The sequence below is a fragment of the Meles meles genome, chromosome X (assembly GCF_922984935.1).
Source record: "Meles meles chromosome X, mMelMel3.1 paternal haplotype, whole genome shotgun sequence".
Taxonomy (NCBI): domain Eukaryota; kingdom Metazoa; phylum Chordata; class Mammalia; order Carnivora; family Mustelidae; genus Meles; species Meles meles.
Window position 1 is genome coordinate 10,809,259 of NC_060087.1, and position 26,738 is coordinate 10,835,996.

At 38.3% G+C, this 26,738-nt stretch overlaps 1 protein-coding gene across 2 annotated transcripts in view; it reads left to right on the plus strand.

Moving 5' to 3' along the window:
• GLRA2 (glycine receptor alpha 2) overlaps positions 1–26,738 on the plus strand; it is a 175,270-nt gene that overhangs the window by 46,718 nt on the left and 101,814 nt on the right. For both annotated transcript variants that reach the window (XM_045995593.1, XM_045995594.1), the window contains exons 4-7: positions 2,599–2,822; positions 20,798–20,880; positions 23,838–23,975; positions 25,694–25,908. In XM_045995593.1, the coding sequence (XP_045851549.1) occupies positions 2,599–2,822; positions 20,798–20,880; positions 23,838–23,975; positions 25,694–25,908 (660 nt within the window). The remainder of the gene's footprint in view (positions 1–2,598; positions 2,823–20,797; positions 20,881–23,837; positions 23,976–25,693; positions 25,909–26,738) is intronic.

Here is a 26,738-nt window from a genome sequence, read left to right on the forward strand (position 1 = left end):
GATATGACAGATTCAGTATTCTTTTACAAGTTCTAATATTGGGAAAATCTATTTTATCATTTTCTATATATAAAATTCAAAGTAGAAAACCAGGAAACACTGAAGAAAAATACTCATGGGAAAGACTTTTTAAAAAGATGTACATTAGCTGTGAAAATTTATATTAAGATTTTTTTTTAAGGTCAATGTTTTCATATTGTATGTCATCATGTAATATTTTCTAGAGTCTCTCAATATACAGTTTTACATCCTTCTCAGGCTCAAGGGAGGATTGCAATGATGTTCTCTTGGTGATTTTGCTGCCCATACTGTCTATCTGGCTTCTCTGGTCTTTCCAATCCTATAAGTTCTTCCTGTGCAGGGGTGGGGCCTACTTGGCTTCCCAATGGCTTAAGATATTTAACCTATTCACCTCTATTCTAGCTGTCATTACTTCTCATACTTAGAGTTTCTTACCTTCGGAATTGTCTAAGGGATGAGATTCTCTGAGATTCTCTTCTCTCCTACTTCCTACTGAAACAAGCCCCTAGACCACCCCCAATCCCTTCACAACCCGTCCCACACACAACATTCTGTTAAGGTAAACTCGTTCCTACCCTAAAGAGTAGATGTCAAACACTGGAGAAGCTGCATTTTTTTCTCCCTCAGAAAACCTTAAGGAAAGCTCATAGTTGATGTATCTAGTTCACACTTAGATGTAAGTTGGATTATTATATTTCCAATAGCCCCCCCCGTTTGATTTTTTTACATATCATACAACCTCACTCTTTATTCACACACAATTCCAAAGCTTCCAGTAACTCTTGTTGCCAATGAAACACTGAACTGATCATCTCTTTCCAGTTACAATCCTCTGGTCCCTTTCAACAATTCCAGAACTATATGACGGGAACATCTTTGAGATTCTGCTATTCCCTTAATTCACTCGCTTGAGGAGTGAGTGAGCAAACAGGATGGGATAGAAGCCTGACTGGGCCCACAATAGTGCCCTCTTAGATTTGAAAATTTGCCATGCATGCCTGGTAAAATCCCAAATAAAAAGTCAGCTGATAAAATTTTCCAAGTCAGAAAGTTCTTATGTTGTACAACAGAGAACTTTAAGGTTATTTGTTTTAATATTTCAGCCTTTCCAAATGAGCTGGGTTTTGATGACTGACTTTCAGAAGTTAGTAATTATTTGGTTATTAGTATTCTTTAAACCTACATTGGGCACTATTTCCAACACCTGTCACCTCCAAAATACTCTATCAGCCTGATAAATTAGGATGGCTGTATTTGAAAAAATGTCATAGGAGTTTAGATAGTTTAGTAATTAATAGGTAGAAGGAATTTGATTGAAGCTCTTTTCCACATACCCTAATCTTTACAACCTATTTTTTTCTTTGGCCCTGAGGGAATGAACCCCAACTGACCATCCTGAGGTGGTCTCCACTGTACCTAATAGAGTAATCAACCATCCTAGTTTTGCCTAGAACTGAATGGGTCCCCTGAATATGTGACTTCGGGGGTTAAAAGTGGGAGGTTCTCAGGCAAACCTGGCCAAGGTGGTCACCATTAGAGTAAAATAAACAATGACCAAAAATCCTTGTGCCAAAGATGCGGGGATGGAGCAAACAGTGAAAAATGAAAAGGAAAGAGAGTAACAAGGTATGAGTATGTATCACCCTAAGTGACCATAAGTATCAGGAGTGAACAACTCTTATCTCTGAAATATAGTACTACTTGACCAGAGAACACTGTTAAAGCCTCTTTTGGGATCCACTCCACCAAGCAAAGCAACAGTTTTCACAAACCTAAAGACCTTTGAGTAGATATTCCCAGAAAAGAAGTCACTGTCTCAGGCTGATTTACTGACAAAGAAGTAAATTCCCAGATCAGGTGGGAATGACACTTCCATAAGGAAGAACTCCTTCATCATGAGGTGCTCAGATCAGGAAAAAACATGAAAAATATCTCTGTATTGATGAAGTATCAAGTCAACTACTATAGATACAACCCATTCAAAGAAATGATAAAATAGTTAAGAATTTTTAAAGTAAGTAGTGTGAGGGAATTATCTTGTCAACATGAAGCATCTTAATATTTATGGAGATGAATTTTAAAAATATTGTCCCATCATGTCAGAGTTTTATAATAAGATTTCTACTACCAAAACTACAGAGTGGGTTTCCTTTTGCCCAGAGCATCTGAGCAGAATGAGAATAGAGATATGTCATTTCTGATGTGGAAAATGAATCAGTTTTGACAATCTACCATCACAGTGTGACTTCTGTACTCACGGTTACGTTTCTCTGTGGAAAAACCCGCTTGAGCTAGTATTATTTCCCCCCAGGATCACTGATTTAAATTTAAGCATAAAAAAATTCAACCAATTCAATGTGTTCCCTTAGTGTTCTGGTTTGGTTGAGCCTTCTTTCTTTCTCCCCTCTGTTCCCACTCCTAATAGAACTGAGTGGTTTATTTTGGCCAATATATACATAGCCTGGTTTGTATAGACACGGATGTTGCAGCAAATCAGGGAGAAGACAGGGGAAATGTAGATGGACCTCTTATGCCAGACTGCATGATAAGTAACTCTCATGCATGGGGTTTCCATAGGACTACCGAGTGAACATTTTTCTGAGACAACAGTGGAACGATTCACGGCTGGCATATAGCGAGTACCCTGATGACTCCCTGGACTTGGACCCATCCATGCTTGACTCCATTTGGAAACCAGATTTATTCTTTGCCAATGAGAAGGGTGCCAACTTCCATGATGTCACCACTGACAACAAATTGCTTCGAATTTCAAAAAATGGCAAAGTACTCTACAGTATTAGGTAAGCGTCTGTTGGCTGTACCTATTCACTTCTCCCTTTCTCTCTTGGCCTAGTGCTGCCTGAGTCTGGGGGGTAAGTTGTATATAAATATTTGGATTTTGTGGTCTCTTGGTTATCATTTGAATCTTAAAATTGGTGAGAATGCCAGAGGTTCCCATGGCCTCAGCAGTATGATTCTCAACAACAAAAAAATACATATATTTTTTATTCATATATAAAATGTACATATATAATTTGCATATATAAATTTATATATATATATATATATATGAAGACAGTGAGTGGATATCATGTAAATACCTGCATACATGTATTTTTGATTGCTTCAATAAAAGAAGTACAGGCCTTTAGTTCAATTAATCATTGAGCATTATGTACAAATTCTCCATTTCAAATAATTTTGCCATCCTATAACTTGTAACCACACATAAAAAAACATTCAGTGGCTCAGCATGGTCATTGACAGTATACTTTGGGCTGGTGCGTGAAAAACTAGTTCTCATCTCAGATCTCCTTCTAAGTAAACATGTAACTTTGATCTCTCGACTTTTCCTGGGCTTGAGCTTGGGAGTGACAGATCTCGAGATCCATTTTTGATTTTACATTCAAATGTGATCTTCTCCAGAACCGTTATCACCCTAACCTCAAAATCCTGTCTTTCTTTTCTGAACTCTAGTTCCTCTGTGATTCTATAAGGTCTTATTTCTTCTTACCTCATATTTTGGCTATTTTTGTATATGAATTTAGCATAAGAACATGGATCTCTGGAGTCACACAATCTCAAATTGAATCCAAATTTTGCCACTAAGTTACATAACCTATAACTTTCCGTTACCTAATTGTAAAATAAGGAGCACTATATTTATCTCTAAGTATTCTTGTGAGAATGAATGATATAGATTAGAGAGTAGAGGTCAGCAAATATTTTCTGTAAAGGTCTAGACAGTAAGTACCTCAGCGGTGTAGGCCAGACTGTCTCAACTCTGTCACAACTACTCAATTCTACCATGGTAGCACAAAAGCAAGCCATAGACAAATATTCAAACAGCTGAGTGTTCTGTGCTTCAATAAAATGTTATTTATAAAACTAGAGAGTGGACTAGATTTGGCCCTTTGGTCATAATTTGCCAATCTCTGACACAGCGCGTATAGAAATACTCGCCACAGTACCTGACAAAGAGTATGTGCTCAGTAAATGAAATATGGCGGTCTGTATTTTAAAGTTAACATTTTTTCTAACAGTAAGCTCTTTAAAGCCAAGACATTTGGATTTCGCACCTTCTGTAACTCCTTTGGAAGGTCCAAGAAGATGTACTGTATATGAGAGATATTTGTTGAATAAATATTGACATTTTAAAGATGTCTTATAGAATATCCCCTTTCTCTCCAATCTTATGACGAAAGAAAATGGACACACAGCTTGTATCCTTGCAAATAATTTTCAAAAGTCTGTGGAATCACCACCATCAAACCTCATTTCAAAACTCTATACAATTTAGGTCTGCACCGCATATTCCATTCTTAACCTGGTGATTTCACAGGTTGCTGATGGCTGACAGACCGGATGTCTTGTGGAATGAAAGAGGCTGTTCATTCGTAAAAACTGGTCAAGTTACTGCTTACACAAAAACCAGGAAACTTCCTCCACTTGATTTTTAAGGAACTTTACTTTTATTTTTATTTTTATAAACATTTTAAGGAAACACAGAATATTTCATGTGTTTGATGTAAGATGCAGTACTGGGCACAACCTAAGCTGAGGTGACCTGATGAAATGGGACATATGTGGAGCGTGGTGCTAGGGAGGAGAGTTATAAAAAGCAGCACAGGGTATCAGCTGCTTCAGCGAACCCCCTGGGCCTTGGGTGGCATTTGCTCTAGTAAATACCTGGCATCGTGCACTGCTGAAATAAAACCAAGTTTTTCCCCTTCTGTTCTATGAAGGCCTTTCCAATCTAGAACCATGAAGAATATAATGCTCCCCAGACCTAGATCGCGCAATTCTTCCATCTCTCATTTGCACTGTAGCATATTATAAGCTCTGAAACACCCTGACAATTGTTTTTGATTGGGTAGAGTTTGTCCCGGCATAGGCTGCTTTAGATTTTTCCTTCATTTTGGGTGCTCTATGAAATCAGAAGAAAGATCCTTGCTGTAGGAGAACTGGGCATGCCATTTTAGAGAAACACAGCTCTTGGGAGAATTGAACGACAGGAATCTAATTATTTGCCTGGAAGGATTTTCAATGAGCTAGACATTGTGCTAGGCCTAGAGATCCAGAGCTGAGTAAGATACAGTCTCTGCCCTGGAAGGGTTCCAGTCTAACAAGGCAGGCAGACATAAGATAAATTAAGTAATAGGAATAAATGAGGAACAAGAAAAAGAAAAGTGGCTCTAACTTTGCAAATGAATGTGTGACTCAAATCTTGTTAGAATTCAGGGCCTGGCACCTACATGTCTGTTTACTTGAGTCACTGGACTCAATTTAACTAGAAGGCAAGGAGTAATTAGTGCTCATATATGCCCAGCTGCAGGTCCGATTCAAGTTTAAGGCCAAGCAGGTGACAGTTTCTGATGTCTTAAAGGTGCTGGAAAGATTCCTGCTGATGTTGCATTAGGAAAGATTTTCTCTCTACTCTCAGGTTTACAATGTAAATACCCCTAAAAGAGGGAATCCGTTGACTTAAATTCATACTAAGCTGAAAGAGCTGATACAAAATTTTCATTCTGATAGTACATTTGATGCCTATGAAGATGAGAAATCAGGATGAAGATGGTTAAGAAAGATACAAGGAAGGGATACAATAGAAGTACCAAAGATAAATTCATGAATTGCCTCTACCTCATATATTTAAATAACTACTTAAACATTGGTCCACATTAAAAATATAATGTTCTCTGGTGATGTTTTATATTTGCATTTTCTGAAACCTAAAACAAATGGAGGATAGCATTTCATCCATAAACAACTCCATGCTTTCTCGGCTTTGTAGGAGCAGTAGTAAAATTAACTCTACATGGAAACCAAAGCCTAAGGCTTTGACGCCCAAACAGAACACAAAGAGAACTACGCAGTCCATTGATTTCATAACAAGCAAGATTACATTTTCCAGGAAGCTTCCTAAAAGACAGCAGTTTAAAAAAGAGGGGACAATAGACTAAAACTCCACAAGTATCCTGCAGATTCTAACACTTGGGGTACTTAAGTAAAATTCAAACAAATCTTTTAAATAGGAGCTAAAAATGTTAGTTCATTGTTAGAAAATTTCTATCCAGTTCGGCAGGATACAGTCTTTGCTGATGAAAAGTTGTCAAATCTATTTTTGTCCACTTCTCTTCTGATTTCTTCTTGGATATTCACTTCCCTAATACATTTGATCTTACTCTTTGTTTTCTTTTTAAGTTTTTTGTTGACCTACTACATTAAGTATTGATCACCCATGACCAAAGTATAAACAAGGACACACATCTTGCTTTCTACATTCCCTTTAGTGACAGTCAAATTCTAAATTCATGTTACTTAAAAAGGCCTGAATCCATAGTGGAATAGTGAGATGAGCCTTGAGTATTGTTCATATTATTACTCAAACAATATTTGTTGAATTGAATATAATGGATTGCAGTAAAAGTCAGGGCACCATGGCCTATGGTGTGCAATAAGAGAGAAAAAAGGAGAAGGTATTTTTGGAGAGGAGCAGCTTGTCTCACTTGTCCACAACGCCTTTGCTAATATTTGTTTTCTTCCTTTACTTTCTATTGCTTCTGAGAATTTTCTGCCAGCATTCTGACTTTTATAGAACCTCAGGATTATTGTTTAATTTGAAGGTATTATGTTGCAAAGTATCTAATCCAATACCCTTGTTTTATCAATGAGGAAGTGACTTCTTTCAGCAAGTTAGATGAGGTACAATAATGGAACCCATAAATAGGAAAGCTAGGCCAAGAATCAAAGCTCTTGACTTCTATTTCAATGCTATTATCTCCTACCGCACATTAATTCTTCATTTGCTCCAACTCAAGTCCAAAGACAGGAACAAATACAATTCCAAAGGCGGGTCATTTTGGAACCAACCTTTTTGGGACTCATTTTTCAAAGAACTATTGGAGGAAGAAGGTAAGATTTAAGATGAGAACATAAAGTATCTTCAAATTTTGCAAATGTCTGAAAAGACTGTTTAAATTCAGGGTGCAACAATTGACTTTCACTTTAAGGTGCAACAATTTGATGCAATTTGATGGTTTTAAACAGCATATGTCACTAACATAACGTAACTACTTTCTGAAAAATTTTACTATCCCAGGGATGAAAGGGCTGAAGAGAACCATTAAAGTCATTAAGTCAACTTTCCTACCTTCAGGCAACCTGTTGAGAACTCATTTTAGTTTTAAAGACCCTCAGAGAAGGAAACGTTATAGTCTCTCTTTGGATCCTATAATAAGTTACTCTAACATTATGCAGAAATTCTTCCTTATATAACTTAAATCACAGTTGCTACAACTTAAATCAGTAGCTTTTTCCTACATTTGTTAACATGATAAACAAATGGCTACCATTTTTGGAAGAATGGAGGGAATTACCTCACTGTTTTTACTTTCATACATTTTTGTCCCACTAGATTTAGTAGACATATGCTTGGTCATCAACACTATGTTGCTAATTTAATTTTACAGTGTGTTTCACTTCAGCACCAACATGTTCTTCATCTCCCAGTTTTTACTTTGCTGTACACTTTGGGGCTCCTACTCTGAAACTTATGATGCTGAATGCTACCCTGGTTATTTCTGATACTACAGTAGACAAGGATTTTAGAGTAAAATACCCTCGGGCTTGAGTTTCTGGCCTCAGAACGTGCTGAATGACGTATGGAAATGTCTTACTCTCTGAATTTCTATTTCTTCATCTTTAGAAAGAGATGATTTGGTCAAGACCATTAGTAGAATACAATATATGCTATAGGGATACAGATCAAAAGTGGAATTGCCATATACTCTAGGGCCCTCGTATTTTCTTGTAATTTAATTATTGTGCTTTCTGTTCCAGGCTCTAAAACAAAGAGTAAGTTTCTCAAGACAGATCCCTACAAACTCCAGACATTAAAGATAGTACAGACCCACTCCTTGAGTGTGACCCTATAGAGTAGGTGTTCTTAACCTGTGGGTTTGGTGAAAACTCTAGCAGGTCCTTGAATCCCCCTAAAGTGTATGCATATTTCCTGTACTGGGGTATTCAGCACTTCTGTTTGTTTGTTTAGAGGAAAAGGTCCTTAATGAAGTTACGATCCTCCAACTGCTAACAATTTTGCTTTAATATTTATTGCATACCTACAGAATGGGTATACCTGAAGCAAAGTTGGTAAGGAAATACTGTTTGCCTTCAGTGTCTTCTTATTTGACTGACCAAGTACCTAGGGGTCTTGTGCTACCCTCCAACTACACAGAGTCCTCCAAGTCATGAATAATTATGGGACTGCTCCTCCACAATAGTACCCCTTATCACCAAGCTATCTCCTCTCCCTCATCATCAAACATTATCTGACCTGAAACTTATTCTTTTATGGTGTTGGAGGTGATTTTCTTATTAATCTCTTTTGATTCAATTCATGATTCTAGGTGTGGATGATTCAGTGTTCTACCTTTCCAGTAGTGCTTGAGTTGTAATAGAGAACTCTTGGGGATTGACATGCCTCTCCCTCTGATAATAGATTAAGGCACCACTGAGAGTAGGTGGAGTGTAGATTTCTAGACAGACATCCAATGGAGCTCCCCAAATAATCCTGTCTAATGACCGACTCTACCCACACACATAAAAGGCCAACTTTTCTCACATAACCTCCTATCTTTGACTCATCCGGAGCTTGATGCAAGAACTTCAAAAGATTCTAACTTTAGATACAGAATGATTTTTATGGCATAGGAAAAAAGAAAATTCTCTATTTAGATGTCAGAGCTGAAAATAAAATGCACAGTGAACTTAGACCTGCCTAAATGTTACCAATGGTGATAGTTGGATTATCTTACTCTCAATTTTGAGGAGACACATAAGCCCATATTTTCTGTTAGAAGGCAGCTATAAGAGCTGTGATTTCTTGTCTCTGTGCCTATTTGAACCATGTTTATCTTTCTATCCTATAATCCCGGCAAAATTACATTCTCATTTTCCAATTATGTGTCCAAATCCTCATTAGTTCTGTGACTTGACTTAATGCAGTAATTAATGACTGTAGCATAAGAGCCCACATCAGAATTAAGCAGTGAGTCTTCAGAGAAGTGCTGGGAAATGCCATGGAAACCCCAAGGATTCCATTCTTCCTAGAGTCAAGCAAGGTTGGGAGGGTGGGAAGCAGCGGTTCTCAAAAAAGACACCACTGAGGGTACAAGTATTAGAGTTTAGAAAGTGTGCCCTATATGACAGATTCTTAAAGTGCTGGAAAGCTCTGTCAAGCTTCGGATTGGGTTCAGAAATTCACATATACTCATGGGCATAATAGTGGTTCAGATACAACAGCATTAAGATTTTACCCTTGTTTAGAGGAAAAGAGGGAATTGTGCAATGAAATATGTGGCAGTTGGCATGAACACTTGTCCTTGACTGTTTACCTGATTGGACTAGAAATAGCAACCAGTAGATTTTCCTCCTTTTGGAGGTAACTTTCCACTGCATTAACATTCATCAGGGTTTGCTCTGAAGGTAATGGTGTGAAGAACAGAATACTGAGAAGGCAGCTCAGAGCATGAGGATCTCCACACTTGTTTGCATCATTTACTGTATCCTCCAGGCTCATAGAACTGCTTTTCTAACCCCATCAGTCATTCTGAGTCTTAGTTTCCTCATCCATAACAGGAGATTGAACTAGAAAAGATTAGGTAAAATCTAAGGCTCCTTATAGCTCTATCATACATTTATAACTCAAAATGATCTCCTTCCCAGGGGTGCCTGGGTGGCTCAGTTGGTTGAGTGACTGCTTTCAGCTCAGGTCATGATCCTGGAGTCCCAGGATGGAGTCCTGCATTGGGCTCCCTTGGCAGGGAGTCTGCTTCTCTCTCTGACCTCTTCCCTTTCATGCTCTCTTTCTCTCTCATTCTCTGTCTCTCTCTCAAATAAATAAAAATCTTAAAAAAATTATCTCCTTCCCACCCACAAAATTCCCTCTGTATGAGGAAATAAGAGTGAGTTCTCTGTGTCCCTTAGGGTTTGGGAGTAAGCAAGAGAGGATTCTGAGTTTAAGATGCCTATCTCAAACTACTTTTGGATTTTTTTTTTTTTTTTTTTTACTTTTGGATCTTTGAGTCTTTCTCTCACAAGTTAAATATCCAATTCTTGAGAAGAGGATCCTCATTTTGGAGTGGGGCAGCAAATATTGGACTACCTGTAGTTTAAGAGGCAGCCTTGTGTTCAACATATAGTTTTCACAATGACAAATACTCAATACTAAACTCCCTATTGAGAAAGTTCCCAGTTGCAAATTAGATCATTTATACGCTCTGATTCACTCAGCAGGAGTATCCATGAGATATTATTTTAGAATGTATTCATGAACTATGGGTTTATATACTTTTAGACAATTATACAAAGATGGTTGGCTGGGACAATTACTAACTAGATATATAGGTTAAAGGAAATTACATGGTATATTTGAGCCAGCAGAGTCAAAGGGCTAGTCTGCTATTACTCATTATCTGCGTTTTCTTGTGGCAGGAAGCCAAAGGAAATTCAGAAGTCCTCGTGAGCCTGTTTAACTCATGTTGACATGGGCTCCTACCTGGTCCATACTGCTGCCTTTGAAAGCCTCCCCGGATGGTATTAATCCCAAAATAAAAAAGTATAATATCGCCATGGTTCTTATGAGACACATGCATTACTTTAGTGCATTCTCATAGCACATAATCCAAAAGAAAGGCAGCCCATTTTAAAATGGGAAAAAATTTTACATCCTCAAAGTTCAGCAGTCTCTCCAACAAGTGTATCCTTGCTTGTGGCATTTAAAGTTACAAACCAACATGTGTACTGAAGAGAACACACTTATCACTGGACAGTCATTGAAAGACAATTAAAGATATACATAATTATGTAAAGTTCTACACATGACACACACTCAGAGCAAGGCCATCCCATAGCTGATTGATCATTCCTTTCAAAGGACAATAAAACAAATGCTTTATTTGATGTTTCATTTTAGTAGGGATACTTTGCTAAATTTTAGCAGTTAAATAAAGGATAGAAAACAGTAAATGAGGTGGGGATTACAGACAGAATGCTGTGGGGTTGGGGAAGATGTCAGTTCTGAGATCAGTTCTCAGATTTAGGAAGACTAGGAGTCAAATCCAATCTTACTAAGTGACCGTGAGAAGTCATTTAACCTTTCATTGATCTGCAGTTTTTCTCAATTCCAGATTCATACTAAATGTTCAATGAATGTCATAATAACCCCGAGGTGGCTGTAGGATGAAAGGGAGGAAAGGGGGGAGACAGCTCTCCCTATTCCCCCTAACCCATACACATAAACATTTCCTGATTCAGTACCTGCTAACACTGAGGCTCCTCTCACCTTCCATACCTAGTTTCAAGCAGATGGATATCCTCCTTGCCTTGAGTTTCCTCCCTCTGAGAGGAATTTAGCTTATAACAGAAGCGATAGATGCATCTTCTTTCAGATAATGGCTTAGATCTCCTCTCTAGCTTCTTGTTAAGAGTAAACTGAGGAACTGTGCTGGATTTCAGTGTTACCTAGTCAAGGATGGAGCATCCTACCATCTGACCAGGGCTCCGTTGTATCTCCAGACTTTGCCACCAGAAACAGTGGCCAGCACTCTCCAACAGTTATCACAATAGAAGTCTTAATGAAGTGAAATATTCACAAAGTAGCAGTTTTTCTCACTGCTGTTAGCAGATACAAAGTTACTTTGGTTTTCTTAAAACCCTATTTGCAGTTCATAAGCATTTGTTCCCTTTCTCTTTTGCTAAAAGTAAAATAATCCCAAACAAAATGTTAAGAAAATTATTATACTGTACTTTTAGATACTGAATGGCTAAGAAAATTGCTATGCAACGCTCTTAGACATAAAGTGACCAAGGACAAGTCAGTTCTCATTATTCTAATGTGCAGACTTCCTAACATTTTATCTTGATGAATATCTGGGTGTACAAATAAATACTCTGATATTGAAATGACTCTGAAATGTAAAATGTAACCAAAATGTGAACAGTATTAGTTGAGTCTTCGGTGCTTTGAGCTCCTCTTTCTGGTGGTGTCCAATTTAGTCCTTTCCTATTCAACACCTTCAAAACATTTTTCTTCAGGAAATATCAAAGCATTTGGAAAAATTTTAGCCACAGATTTTTCAGTTACTCTCCAAGTTGAATCCAGTCCATATTTGGACTTAATTAACATGGGCCAACCATATGTGTGCACATTTTTCTAAAAGGACCAGGCACAGATGGGAACAGATATTGTATTTTTGTCCTTCCCAGCTAGTATTTCTCAATGCATATGGGTATTTTCTGTGATGCCTTTATAATGTTTGGTAAATATGGACCTTCCTAGTCAGTCACTGGCATTTTAGTCAAGGGAGAGAAGTAGAACAGGCAATGAACCAAGAGTGATATAAGGCACCACTTCCAAATCCTAAGGTCAAAGGTGAAAAACAGGTCTTATATTTCTTTGAAATTAAGAGGATAGAGTCTAACCATACAGCTTAGATCCAGTGGGGGGTTTACGTTCGTCCTAGACAACACTGAAACAAATTATTTCTCTCTGGTGCCCTAGCCACACTGTTCTAAGCCATGTTTTCCATCCAGGCTTCATCTTTCCGTTTAATACTCTCAGTATCAAAGTCTGCTCCTGGGGATATTGGTAGGGAATTTGAGGTTCCATCAACTCATATACACAAAGGAGGAAATGACTAACAGTATTTAGAACACTATTATTTCCCTATATTTGCATCTTAATAGTCATGGGAGTCTTTAGCTAAATGTCTGTTAGTTAATTATATGTAGCAGCAAAGAGTTGGAAGGTGTTTGAGCAAGGATATGCAATGGGATCTTTCTGGAACTTCTAATAATTTACACACCATGAATTTTCAATCTTTACTTATATGGAAAGCCTTTCTAGGTGCAGCCAAGCACAGCCAAGCACAGCCAAGCAAGCTGTGCTTGCCCATAGATTAGGTGAATAGCTCAGGGCTAGAGTGAGCAGGACCCTAGTCTATGCTTTCTATGATGAGTGAGTTCAAAGCAGATATTTAATTACAAAGCTTTCAGAAGATAAGTTTAAAAATTTCATTTCTTGCCTGCCTTGCCAAAGCTGAACCAATTATTTTTGCTCTTCATAGATCAAGATCCTTTTGTGGGTACGTTGGGCTTTTATTTAGGAGCATCAAATGATTATAACAAGTCCTACTTCCCTGATACACTCAAAGAGCCCTCTCAGGATCTAGGTCTGTAAGGGTATCTGTTCTACCCAACCAGTGTGAGCACTGATCTAGGCCACAAGGGAGTAATTAAAAACCTTTTACTTTGGGAGGGAGACAAACCATAAATGACTCTTAATCTCACAAAACAAACTGGGGGTTGCTGGGGGGAGGTGGGATTGGGAGAGGGGGAGCGGGCTATGGACATTGGGGAGGGGAGGCGAACCATAAGAGACTATGGACTCTGAAAAACAACCTGAGGGTTTTGAAGGGTCAGGGGTGGGAGGTTGGGGGAACAGGTGGTGGGTAATGGGGAGGGCACGTTTTGCATGGAGCACTGGGTGTTGTGCAAAAAGAATGAATACCGTTACGCTGAAAAAATAAATAAAATGGAAGAAATTAAAAAAAAAAACCTTTTACTTAATTAATTCAGTTCAGTTGTGTCTGATTGACATAATCTGGAAATATTTTTTAAATGGGGATTTGGGAACTATTTTAAGAAGTTGAAGAATGAATGCATAATTCTTGCAATAGATTCCACTGAAAGAATGTATATATAATTAATACATATTACCATGTAATATATAAATAATAATAATAATATTAAACTATGATCTCCTTCAAGAGAAACTGTAATTTCAAGTGTCTGGTATGCACAGTGCACAATAAACACTTGTCAAAAATTGCTGAATGGATGTGCTAGACTTCTGTTTAACACTAATATCTTTTCACTGAGGACCTGGAGCTGTGTCTCCTCTGTGCTCTGTGTGCCTTCCTGCCCAGTACCATGAGCTTTGTAAAATGTGTAGCTGAGGTTCATCCAGTGCATACAACTTCCTTTGAAATTTCTCAGTGGCTGATTTTCGAGCCCAGAGACCAGGGACAGTGCCCTGATACACCGCCACTGCTCTGACTAGAGTTCCATTGTCTACCTTTGCCCATTTGTGTGTTTTAATAGACATGGATTTGGTTTCTTCTCTGCTGTACCTGGAAACTGTCCTCCTACCCTTCTTAGCAAGTACCCCAGTTTCCTGACCACATCCACTATATTCTTTTTTAAAAAAGATTATTTATTTATTTGCAAGAGGAGACAGATTGAGAGAGAATATGCAAGTAGGGGGAAGGGCAGAGGGAAAGGGAGAAGGAGAGAGAGAATCTCAAGCAGACTCCCCGCAGAGCACAGCCTGATGTGAGGCTCCATTCCATGACCCTAAGATCATGACCTGAACCAAAATCAAAAGTTGGAGATTAACCAACTGAGCCACCCAGATGTCCCCACACCCACCATATCCTTGGCTGCCAGCGGAGTAACCTTGGTTTCACTGCCATGACTTTACCAGCATGACTCTCTATTGTGACTGAGGATCATGATTAACACCTCTTGTCTCACAACCCTGGTACAATCACTTAGAACCCCACTTGGGCCTAACTGTCCTGCCCTGGTTTCAAGTAGAAGGTAATATTTCCCAGAGAAAGTGCTAACATCACTGAAAAATTACAGACCTCTTTCTCAATCTTCCTATTTCCCTTTTAAAATTTTCTCCTTTTAATCTTTGCTGTTGACAGTAATTAAAGTCATCTATAGAGACATGTGGAAGTAATGCTTCTCAAGATGTGCTCCAGGACACCAACATCAGTATTGCCTGGGCTGTTATCAAAAAGACCTGAGAACCTGGATTCAGATGCCCTTCAGATGACACTTAGGCCCGCCAGAGTTTAAATCCACTATGATAAAGTGTCTTGATCAGACAACTGGCCTGGCAGTGTTTTTTAATACACTGACTCCCTAACATTATCTGATCCTTTCCCCATCTGTAGGTTATATTAATGATGTACTTTTAACTTGACTTCTAACTTGCCCCCAGGTTACTTTCACTTGAGGTCTAGGTGGCTTCAGAGGATACTCTTGTTTGATCCTGGATGCGTTCTGTCAAATCTCCCTGGCATGAGAATGTCACATGGTTCAGAAATTTCAAAGTACAACTGAGAGGAGAACTTCAACAAACCTACATTTTACCATAAGGCTGTCCTTATGTTCTTGGGAAAAGAGTGGATTATGTTCTAGGGTACTGGATGACAAGGCCCAATGGGGGCAATTAATGTGTCACTGATATACCCAGATAGCCAGAAAGTTCCTATTTTAAGAAGCATTATTACTGGCATTTAAAGTTTTTATTATATTCAAGAATGCAAATTCACCTAGAAGAAGAAATATTTTAATCTGGTCTTTTTCACTTAGAGTTTAGAATCATAAAAATTTTTTTCTTTTTCTTTTCAGTGTAACAGAATTCATTGTTTTTGCGCCACACCCAGTGCTCTGTGCAGTACGTGCCCTCCCTATTACCCACCACCTGGTTCCCCCACCTCTCAACCCCCCCCCCCCCACCGCCCCTTCAAAACCCTCAGGTTGTTTTCAGAGTCCATAGTCTCTCATGGTTCATAAAAATTTTGAACAGGATAGGCTTGTGGGTGGCCAGAAATTTAGTTAAGGTCAAATAGCTCTTTATGGGTAAGCAGGGTCTACCACCTAGGTCCCTGGATCCCTAGTCAATGACACTTCTACTCTGAGAAGCTACCAGGAGAGGCTAGAGTTTTTAAAAGAATAGATCATGAGAAGTCTGGATTCCTGAAGAAAAATGAAAAGGGTATCCCTGACCAGGTACAGGGCAACTAAGGTATCTACAACTCACTCTGTTGACTTTGCAAACAAAAGAGGATGATAAACGACTAAGTTTTTTTTTCCCCCACAAGGAGAAAATGTAGTAGAGTGGAAAAAAATAAATGGATCTGACATCAATTAAAATTGGGTTCAAACCTAACTTTGGTAACTTAATGGTTTTGTAGCTTTGGGAAAATGGCTTAACCTCTGAGCTTCAATTTGCTTATCTTCAAAACAAAGAGGACACCGCATTATGTGATGGTATCCCATGACTGTAAAATAATAAGAGTACTTGACCTATAGCAAGTGCTCACAAAATTATGATTATGAATACTATCATTATCATCCCTTACATTTTTATTTTTCCTTATTAAGCATTGTAATGCTAAAACAAAACCAAACCCCTCCCCATAAGTCCTGTCCCTTCTGCGGGGTTTTGTGGTGTGCTACACAGAGTGTGCTAAACATGGTCCCTAACAGAGAAACAAAAGGAATATATCAGAGACTCTTTTGCTTCTCCTGAAAAACACAAAAGCATCCTTTTGTCCTTCCTCTCCAAGCAAGACAGACTCCTATACCATTAGAATCAACTCTCCCAAAATAGTACACTAGCAATCTTTGCTTCAAGCAAGCAGATCACTCATTAAAATTTGTATTTCTACCTGAAAATTTGTTTTTTCTTCAAATGGCTTTTTTTTCCCCCTCAAGAATCTTTCACTGAGAATGAATTCCCATTTCTAACACTGAGTTCCGTATGAACCGGTTCATACTTGTTTCAGGAGTCAGGGAGCTTTCTGTCCACCCTAACAATTAATCAGCATCTGTCTAGCTATGTGACAGCAGTCCTGAACATGGACCCAGCTTTCTGTCCAAGGCTCAAGGACAGGTGGACTGGGCTTCCTGACTTTCCTTCAGCTTGATTTGCTGCACTTCTAGTAAGAACCACGTAGCAACTTACAGAAGGGGCAAGCGAGCTTTGCTGGCTTCCCTTGCCTGCCGTGTAATTTGGCAATAGCCCTCGGCTCTGGTGACCATGTTCCTCTCTTCTAAATCCACAGTCCTTTCCCATTTCCACAGCCTTAGGATGCTGATTCATTCATTTGTTCCACAAATATTTACTGAATACTCTGTGCCAAGCACTGTTTAAGATGGTTAAAAAAAAAAAAAAAAAAAAAGAGTCCCCAGCTTTATCGGTCTTGCATTGTTACAGGGGAGAGAGACATGCAAGGGTAGCTGAAACAGTTTACAATGTCTGCTTCTACCAGTCATTTAAACTTGCAGTAAGGTATAAACCTGAGAGCGATTTGATGGGCAGGGTGAACTGAGCAGGAAAGGAAGAATAAGGAAGGGACATGAGATTTTGGGAGACTGGCTTCCTGTGTTTCATTTTTTAAATTTGTTTATTTTTGCTTTTAGTATAGAAATGGGTGCGCAGCTTTCTTACTCTCAGTGAAGTCACAGGGCCCCTGTAAGGAAACTTTATTCTTTACCTTGTGCAAACAGGAGCAGGGGTCCCCCGACATGCACGTCAACCGCAGTGACAGGGAATGTGTAATAAAGCTTCAGGAAATGAGTTCTTTAACAAAAAACGAATGGAAAATGGGTGGCTTCAACTCAGTGCCTTCAGGGGCAGTGGCCTTAATATTTTAGATCACGGGGAAGAAGAGAGCATATCTGACACGCTGTAGGCAGTATCTGGCAGCAAAAAGCCTGAGTTTCAATTAAACTAATTCTGTAAGACCCACCAAAATAGATGGAGAGCCAGAGTAAAAGAGATAAAAAATTTTTTTTCATGTTTTAGTATGATGTTGTGTCAGTCTTATTTGGTACTATTTCTACATCTCAGTAGAGATATCAATCTAATTCCCCCTTCCCCAAAATTCACATTTTTTAAATAAAAAAATAGCTTAAAAATAAAAGAAGTACAGTGGTGGTTACTTTTGAAGGTTCTATCCAGGCAAGAGAGAGCAGGGGAAGTTCTGGGGTAATGGGTGTATTTTAAATCTGCATCCGGGTGCTTGTTAGATAGGTGGATAAAGATGTAAAATGTCATTATGCTGTAACATAAGACTGGTATGTTTTTACTGTGTTTAATGTATACTCCAATGAAAAAGGAAAAAAAATAAGTAGAGAGCGAGTCTGAACTTGAGGCCTGCAGATATGTGGTAAACAAGACCTCATAAATTATGGGCTCTGTGACCCATGAAGGGATTGATTAGGTCTCTACAATCTCTTCCCATTTGCTCAGCTAATGACCTGATTGAGCAAACTACGAGCCGTTAACTTTTTCTCTTTATATTGGTGTCCATTGGGTTCCAATACAAAACCTATCAAGAAAGGAAATTAGAAAAACAAATAAGGAAGAAGGAAAATATTGGCTGAGTTCTCAGCTAAGACAGAATTCAGATAGTTTCATGCTCGTTGGGAATTTCTCTCAGTGGAATTTTCCATACTTTTCATAGTTTTGACCCAAAGAATTCCGGGTCCCTGTAGAACTGTGAGATCTTCCACAAAGGCAGAAATAATGGTATGTGAGGCCTCGTCTCCCTAAATCAATGTGAAAAGTTCACTTCACAAAAAAATAATATTCAGCAAGCCTAGGATTAAGAATATTAAATTTGGGTTGTTTCCAATAGCAAATGGCATACAGTTGAATTATGTGTTGCGTGTTTTTTAAAGCTGTATTCATATTTATTTCCACTATTACTATTTTCTAACTTCTCAAAAGTATGATGATGAAATTGCCAGTTTCTGGATTTGATTCACTTAAATTATGCACATGCCCCCTGATTGATTTTGTCTGATGAACATATTTTTTATTTGATGAAAATATTTTCATTTTAAAAAAATAGGAGAGAATAAATAGATTCTCATTGTTTTAATAACAAAACCCTATCCATAGATCCTGCTGAGCTCTTTTCCCCCTTAATAAAGTGCCAGGTTTTAAAAAGTTTTTTTTTCTTTTTTTTTAATTATTATGCTAGCGATTGCTGGAAAGTTTCATTTTGATTCTTTTACTTTTACCTTAAGGAGTTCATGCCATTAATCTCAACAACATTGTGTTTTCTAAAAAAAAAAAAAATAAAGTCTTTGTGATGGAAAAAAATCTAAATATCAGTATCTCCATTTATATCTATCTCTAAATGAACTCCATGACTGACAAAAATTATATTTCCTGTCTAAAATGTTATTTTAAAGTCAGTTGTTTAGAACTCAAAGCTATTTTCTTTCTTTTAGAAGCATGGTATTTGTGTTCTCAGAACAGCCCATAGAAGCTAGGTAGTTTGTTTATCAGAGAAGGTGAAATACTGTATGTTTATGGCACAATTTTAATAATAATAAAAAAGGATTACTGAATAAGATGGAACTTTATAATTTTACCTTTCAGCTATTGTTTGAAGATAGGCCTGTTTAATTATGTGAAGATGGACACCTTCAAATAAATTATACTTGTCAACAGAGATAATGGCAGATGAGTAAAAACGAAATGGGAATCGTCCCACCAAACCGAAGTACTTACTTTTAGCAGTGTTGTTTATTTCCAAGACGGAAAGCTTGTTTTTACATAATTGGGATTACAGTGCACTGCTTTGTATCTTGCTTTTCCCAATCATTCTTGTATTTTAACAAAATTTGGAAGACTGTCAGCATAGATTCTTCCCCTGATCTCACTCAACTCCCAAGCATGTTTTCCTTTAACATAAGCGTGCTACTACTTCTTGTTTTGCCTTGGCTTGCGCGCAACGTAAGAAATGAAGCTGAGAAAGGAAAAGACAAGGGAACCGGGAGAGGAGCGAGAGCAAGAACGAGCATGACAGTAAGGAGAATTTAGGTACCTGTTCGAGCATCAGAGCGTTCTACACATATAAAAGATGTCGGAGAGAAAATGAACAAAATTTGGAGCAGTGAACTTTAGAGTAACAGGGACGCTAATGCTGGAGCTAAATGGGATTAGCATCATTTTATCCTATCCCATTCTTTGAAAAGGGAGTGAATGTTTATTGAGTTTAAGGTCTTTCTTAGGGGACAGAGAGTGTTTGAGGTGATAGTGGGAAGGGAACCTAGATCCGGTGATTCTCACTTTCCTTCCTTACATTTCTGAGGTCTAGAAAAATTGAATAGGAAGAGGTGTGCATCATCTCCTTGAGAAGTAAACAAGGAAATGGTGGGAAAGAGATAGCAGCTCAATCAGTATTCTGATACAGGGCATGGTCAGAGCTGGCTGGAGCTCTGAAAAGTTAAGGCAAAAGGAAAGGAAGAGCATAGCAGGCTTTCTTTGGTGCGGAGAGGTGAAGACTATGTGTAAGCTACCGTCCTCAAATGTCTTTTTCAACTCAAGCATTACTTGCTCCAGATTTGTCACAATTCTAGAATAAGTGCTATAATATATTGTGAACCTGTCCGTGTGGATTAGCAAATGAAGAGTTAAGCATTTGCCCATTTGATGGAAGGAGAACCAATGCCCATCACAACCAATTATGTTTATCACATCATTTACTGTTCTTGAAGCAAAGTCCACCTCTCCCAAAGTATAATTCTAAAATAGTATAAACTTTATAAACTTTACGTGTTTTGGACATCAGTGTGGGCAAGAGCCCATTGTTGTCATATGATACTATTTCTCGGTGCTCTTGTTGATTCTAGAATAAACTTGAGATCACTGAGGTGGGAGTCAGAGACTGGAAGCTGGGAAATGGAGAGTAAGGGGTTATAACAAAATTCCATAATATTTTTAAAATTTACAACGACTACTTGTTGACTTGAAAAATAAAGAGCATTGCACTGCGTGGAGCTTGGATTTCATTATTTGAATCACTGTCACTTTGTTTAATGCCAAATGTATTGTTGATTTGTTTCTCAAGAATCAGACCTTACAGATCTAAAAGTTGTCTTTAATTTTTTTTCTAAGACTCACCTTGACCTTATCCTGTCCCATGGACTTGAAGAATTTTCCAATGGATGTCCAGACTTGTACAATGCAGCTGGAGAGCTGTAAGTCCCCACTGTTGAAATGACTGCCTGCTTGTTTTAACTGATGACTTGGTTCTTTAAGCATGTGATTAAGAAGAAAGGACTCATAAGACTCATTCTCTACCTATTACCAACTCCCAAGGCCCTAGTAGAAGGACAAGCAAGTGTGCATGTCTCATACACAGAAAATCTTTCAAGTAAAATGCCAAATATCTCTACTTCCTCACAAAAACAAACGTGATTTAGTAGCTTTTATTTGAAATGAAAATATCTCTTGGGAAAATTAAAATTACTTGTCATTCAATCTCTAAAATGAATCACTCTCTCATCAGAAAATTGTATTTGTTTCTATCTTATGTTCATATAGACCATTACCCCAAAGGAATTTTGGCAGGAAGGGATAATTGATTTGAGAACAAGATACAGGGACCTTAGCTGAAGGAGGACGTAAGAACAGGGCGGCCAGAGATGATATGGAAGAATAGGCATTTCCCTTCGATGGGTAGGGGATCCACAAAGGCATGGGGAAGGAAATAGAGAAATGCTGTCCACTTTGTCCCCTTTATGCTTTAGCCCTGATGTCACTGAAATCTTTGACACGTGCCATACGCTGCTGATGCCTCCAAGGTAATAGGATTTTTAGGCAAGAGACATGAAAATTTTTTTGGCTTGTTCTGTCACTTTCTCTGTTTGTAAAGTGCAAAGAATAATAAGCAATACTGACCTACAGGGATGTTAGGAGATTTAATGAGGCAAGGGCAAGCAAATACTTTTAACTTCTTGGTTTAGATGAATAATAAAGATAAAAAACCACATCAACTATTATTAAAAAAGAGGCAGTGACAAGGTTTTCTTGTGATCACCTAAAATCACTGTAGATTTCCCTTGAAACTCCCTACAGAAATAAACAAAATAATGAAATGTCTTTGTTTTAAGAAGTTGTCAGGGACAAAATGAGAATTTCTGATTTACAATAGGTTTTATGTATTTATTTTTTTCCCTATTGCCTCTTCTCTTGAGAAGAAAGTTGAGAAAAACATTTTCTTATATAATGGTTCCTTCGTTGTGTCTCCTCTACTGGTCCAAACTCTCTCTTGCCTCAACCCAACACTTGTTTTCTCTGTAAAACAGCAAGCATAAATGTCATCTGAGGCTCCCTCAAGATTTAAAAAACTCAATTAGTAAATACACTTGGTCCTTGCAGGCCCTAGAAGTAACGAAACCACAAAGTGTTCACCACTAACTTCGAATGGGAAGGATGGGAATTATTCCTTCCTTTTAACCCTCATATTACTTACTTCCTCCTTCCCCATCTGTCTTGCCCTCATCGGTCTGTCCCAGTCTGGGGCTTCAGGATGGCTGGCAACAACTATTGTTGTGGTGAGCAGTAAGAAGTTGATTGGATACGAATATGGGATTACACATTCTCACATTGGTTGGAGACACCCAGCAAGTACTCATATAGTGTTGCAGTGCAAGAGACAGGGTTGGCCATTCTCTTTGTGGAACATCAATGCTTGTACAGGCTCCTCTTCATAATTCCTTGCTTTTCATATTTTATTTTTGGCTTTGAATAAAAAACATGGCTCAAAGAAAGAGGAAAGTAGATTCCAATTAACTGTGTCGTTCATTTCTGGGTAGCTTTGGTGAGTCACTATCTTACAGTAAACAAGAATCTATAAACTCAATAAATATGCTCAAGTTATTGGCTCACCAAGACCTCACATAATATCCCTTGTCCTCCTCACTTTCATGTTAGAGTTCAAATACCACAAAGAGGGAAGGGAGAGAAATGATACCTGAAGGAATAGCAGCCTTCGTCTCTGGGGTGCAAAAAGATCCAGAAACACTTAGCAGATGATGACCTAGTTGGTGGGAACTTGGAAACTAAGAGCTAACTCTGGTTTACTAAACCGATAACATTCTTGCTTTGTATGGTTCAGGAGTCATATAACAATATGACCTTACATGATGGAGAATCTGTTTTACTTCATATTAGTCATTGTGATGAGTGGGCCCAGTTATCAAGATGCTAGCACAAATGAACATTCCCGATTTGCATTATTCCACAACTTCCTTTTAGGTTGTCTGCCTATGCCTCCCCACTTGGTAAAATAACAGAGGACTGACCATAAGAACTTTAACCTGAGCTTGCTTTTTTTAAAACTTGAATTTAATTAGCCAACATGTTGGCTAATTAATTGGCTAACAATAATACATCATTACTTTTTGATGTAGTGTTCAATGATTGACTAGTTGCATATAATACCCCGTGCTTATCACATCATGTACCTTCCTTAATGTCCATCACCCAGTTACCCCATCCCCCCAACCATCTCCCCAGCAACCCTCAGTTTGTTTCCCAGACTCAGAGTCTCTCATGGTTTATCTCCCTCTCTGATCTCTTCTCTTTCAGTTTTCCCTTCCTTTCCCTATGATCCTAACATAAGCTCTCTGAAAACGAATCTAAGATACCCTAGAAGAGGGGCCAGGTTTGCGATGGAAGTATTTTAGGCAGGACTGTGATGAATTCATTCTCATTTAATAAAAAAGAAGAAGAATTCTTTTCATTTGAAATACTAAGACTAGTGCCATGAATTGGATTATCTTGCTGGATTGTCACAGACATAGCTCTTTCAAGTAAAGACAACATTCGAAGGATTTTTATATTCATTTACTTGTTTGTTCTTCAGAAAGATTTAGTAAATCAAGAGGGCAGAAGAAAATGGACTTTATAGATTCCATTCTCCCATTACACAGAAAAAATCATTCAGAAATAGCTTTCTCTCTTCAATTTCTTTGGCTTCAATGACATGTAGTTGACATGATGATTGTAGCTCCTTTACTAAAAATGATTTTGAATTGATTGAGCATGTGTCTGCTTTAGATGGTTTTCTTGTTTGTTCTTTACATGGCTAGACTTTCAAGCTTTCTTGGAAAGATGCATTTAATTTTTCGCTATGATTTGTTTACTCCAGTTGGGTACACGATGAATGACCTGATATTTGAGTGGTTAAGTGATGGTCCAGTTCAAGTTGCTGAAGGACTGACCCTGCCTCAGTTTATTTTGAAAGAAGAGAAGGAACTTGGCTATTGCACGAAGCACTATAACACTGGTAAGTTTACTTTCAGCTGCTAAGGCCAAGTGGGCTCTATTCTGCAACATGGCCTACATATCACACCCCCTTAATTGCTGTATCTTTACCAAGAAAATGGAGCTACAAGACACAGACCTTGGCTCAAAAACCCTTTTACAGATAAGATGCTTGGGCCCTCTGGCATAAATCAGTGAGCCCAATAGATAATTTTTCCAAAATGGAGATAGAAGGAAAAAGATTTGGGATTCTTCTGCTGTTCCCTTGCTGACCACGTGCTGTCAAATGAGTCTGAGGAAATGTGTACAAGACCTTGTATATAGTGCAGGAAATGTATAAATTCTGGCCCATTCTTGACATCCACTCTTGCCATTGGATCCTCAGATCAGTTTGTATTCTCTGACCTAGTGGAAGAAAGGAATAACTGCATAGGCCTTTGTAAACCCAGAAGTACAGTTACTATGCTCTCCACTCCTTGATGGTGATAAGAATTTGGATGAAAACCAGCTGATGGGAATTCAGCTGGCTCTAATGCCATGCACTGTCAGTAGTGCTGATAGACACATGGGTCAGAGGGAGAGTATGAGTTGGTAGTAACAAGTGGGCATATGTTGTTACCTGGAAAATCATGCCTGTCCAGTAAAGTTGATGGTTTTTCCTATGAATGTCCCAGTGTTTGATACCACATAAGCTGATCACGGAGAGGCAAGCTAGACAGGATGGTTTATTCAGTGACTGCTCCAGGTCACTTGTGAAATAGAATGTTCATGAATACTTATTCCAATAGTCAATAGTGCTTCTTATGAAGTGACCAAAACCTGATTCCAAGGTGTTTTTCCTGACCAAGAGGAATCCAACCTTATCTCTCATAATTTGTGTGGACTAAGCCAAATTACTTTCCAGGGTTCTGTCTCCAAACCAATTAAAGAGGAAGAAAAATGGCAAGGGGCGGGAACATCTGGCTCTTTATAGGATGTTAAAAGTTTTAATATCTTTGTATGTACTCTTTTTTATAAATACTGTAACACTGTAAATAGATTCTAGGAATATTCTAAGTGTCCTCAAGCAATTACCCAGAAAGCTAGGAAATTGTTACAATGACTAGATTATATGCAGGGCATACGCAAATGTACATTTTTCTCTTATTATGAATAGCACAAAGATAGACAATTTTCCAAATACTTTGAGAGCCCCATGTGAACTTTACTATTTTAAACTGTTACATATTATGCATTATATATTATATGCTATACATATATACCACCGGTTATGTATTATATGTTATATATTACATATTATAACCTCACAAAATGTGGCTATTTCTACTGGTCAGTTTCTGACAGGCTTGCAAATTCTGAAGCTTTGTCTAAATAATCAAGTTACAAGCACAGATTTAGAAAAATGGTTTGGTCTAGTGACTTTTTTTTTAAAGCAGGTTCATGCAGGGTTTGAATTCACAACCCTGAGATCAAGACCTGAGCTGAGATTAAAAGTCAGATGCCCAACCTACTGAGCCACCAAGGTGCCCTTAGTCCTGTGACTCTTTGGATCACTCATTCTCACAACTGTTAACTGAATTACTGGTAGAGTTGAAAAAGAGTTGAATTGGTTATGTAGGGTGAGCATTTTGTGCCATCTTCCAAATCCACCTGTAATACTCTTAAAAACTAAACAATGGGAGGCAAGAATGGGAAAGACAAATTCGAATTGGATTTTATATCATTATTTCCTGCTTTCAGGAAAGTTTACCTGCATCGAGGTTAAGTTTCACCTGGAACGCCAGATGGGATACTATTTGATCCAGATGTATATCCCCAGTCTGTTGATAGTCATTTTGTCCTGGGTCTCCTTTTGGATAAACATGGATGCAGCCCCTGCTAGGGTTGCACTGGGCATCACCACCGTCTTAACAATGACCACCCAGAGTTCGGGTTCCAGGGCATCTCTGCCAAAGGTAAGAAGTCTCCTTACTTGACAACAAGTGATGGGGATTGGGGCGCAGGCACGGGTTGTCAAAGGTCTTGTGACCTGGACAATGCTGTGAAGACAGAAATGTTTGGCATCCTGTGGTACTGTTGGAGGTACAATGTAAGAAGAGAACAAAGAGCTGAGTTTGAGAGAATTAGAGCTCTGAGGACATTGGAGATTCCTAATCAGATCAATTAGGGGAGAGGGGAATCAGGGTTGAGAGAGAGGAGAGGAAGGAGTGGAGGCAGAAACATGGCTCAGGAATTACGTCTAAGAAGTCCTTGAGTGCTTTTGACCTCATGCTGTTCATGAGCCATGAAACTTGTAGGAATTAGAGTAAGATTGATGCAACTTATGCTATATTGTCAAGTATCTATTGGTGAGCCTATTGTGATTCATATGCTCAATGAAGTCATTTACAGTAAAAAAAAAAAAAGTTCAAATTAAGCTCCTGGAAATTTATACAGAAAAGCTATGTCATTGGTATATATGAGATATAACTATAAAAATTAGAGTGCAGCAAAGCAGATACATGAATCTTTGCCATTCCTTAATTTACCTTAAAGGCTGACACACTATTATTTTCAAGTGACATAGTTACCTAGAGAAAGAACAGTGGAGTCTTCCAAGATGGTGAGAATTCTGACAACCATGGCAGGTGGATAAAGAAGTGTGAGATGGATAATAGGTACACATAGACATTTTGTAGCACTTTAAATAGTAATCCATAATGGCTGTATACTTTATTTTTATGTGAGGGCAAGTCCTCTATAGTTGTAAATATTGCCAAAACAAATGATAATTGTCCTATTCATG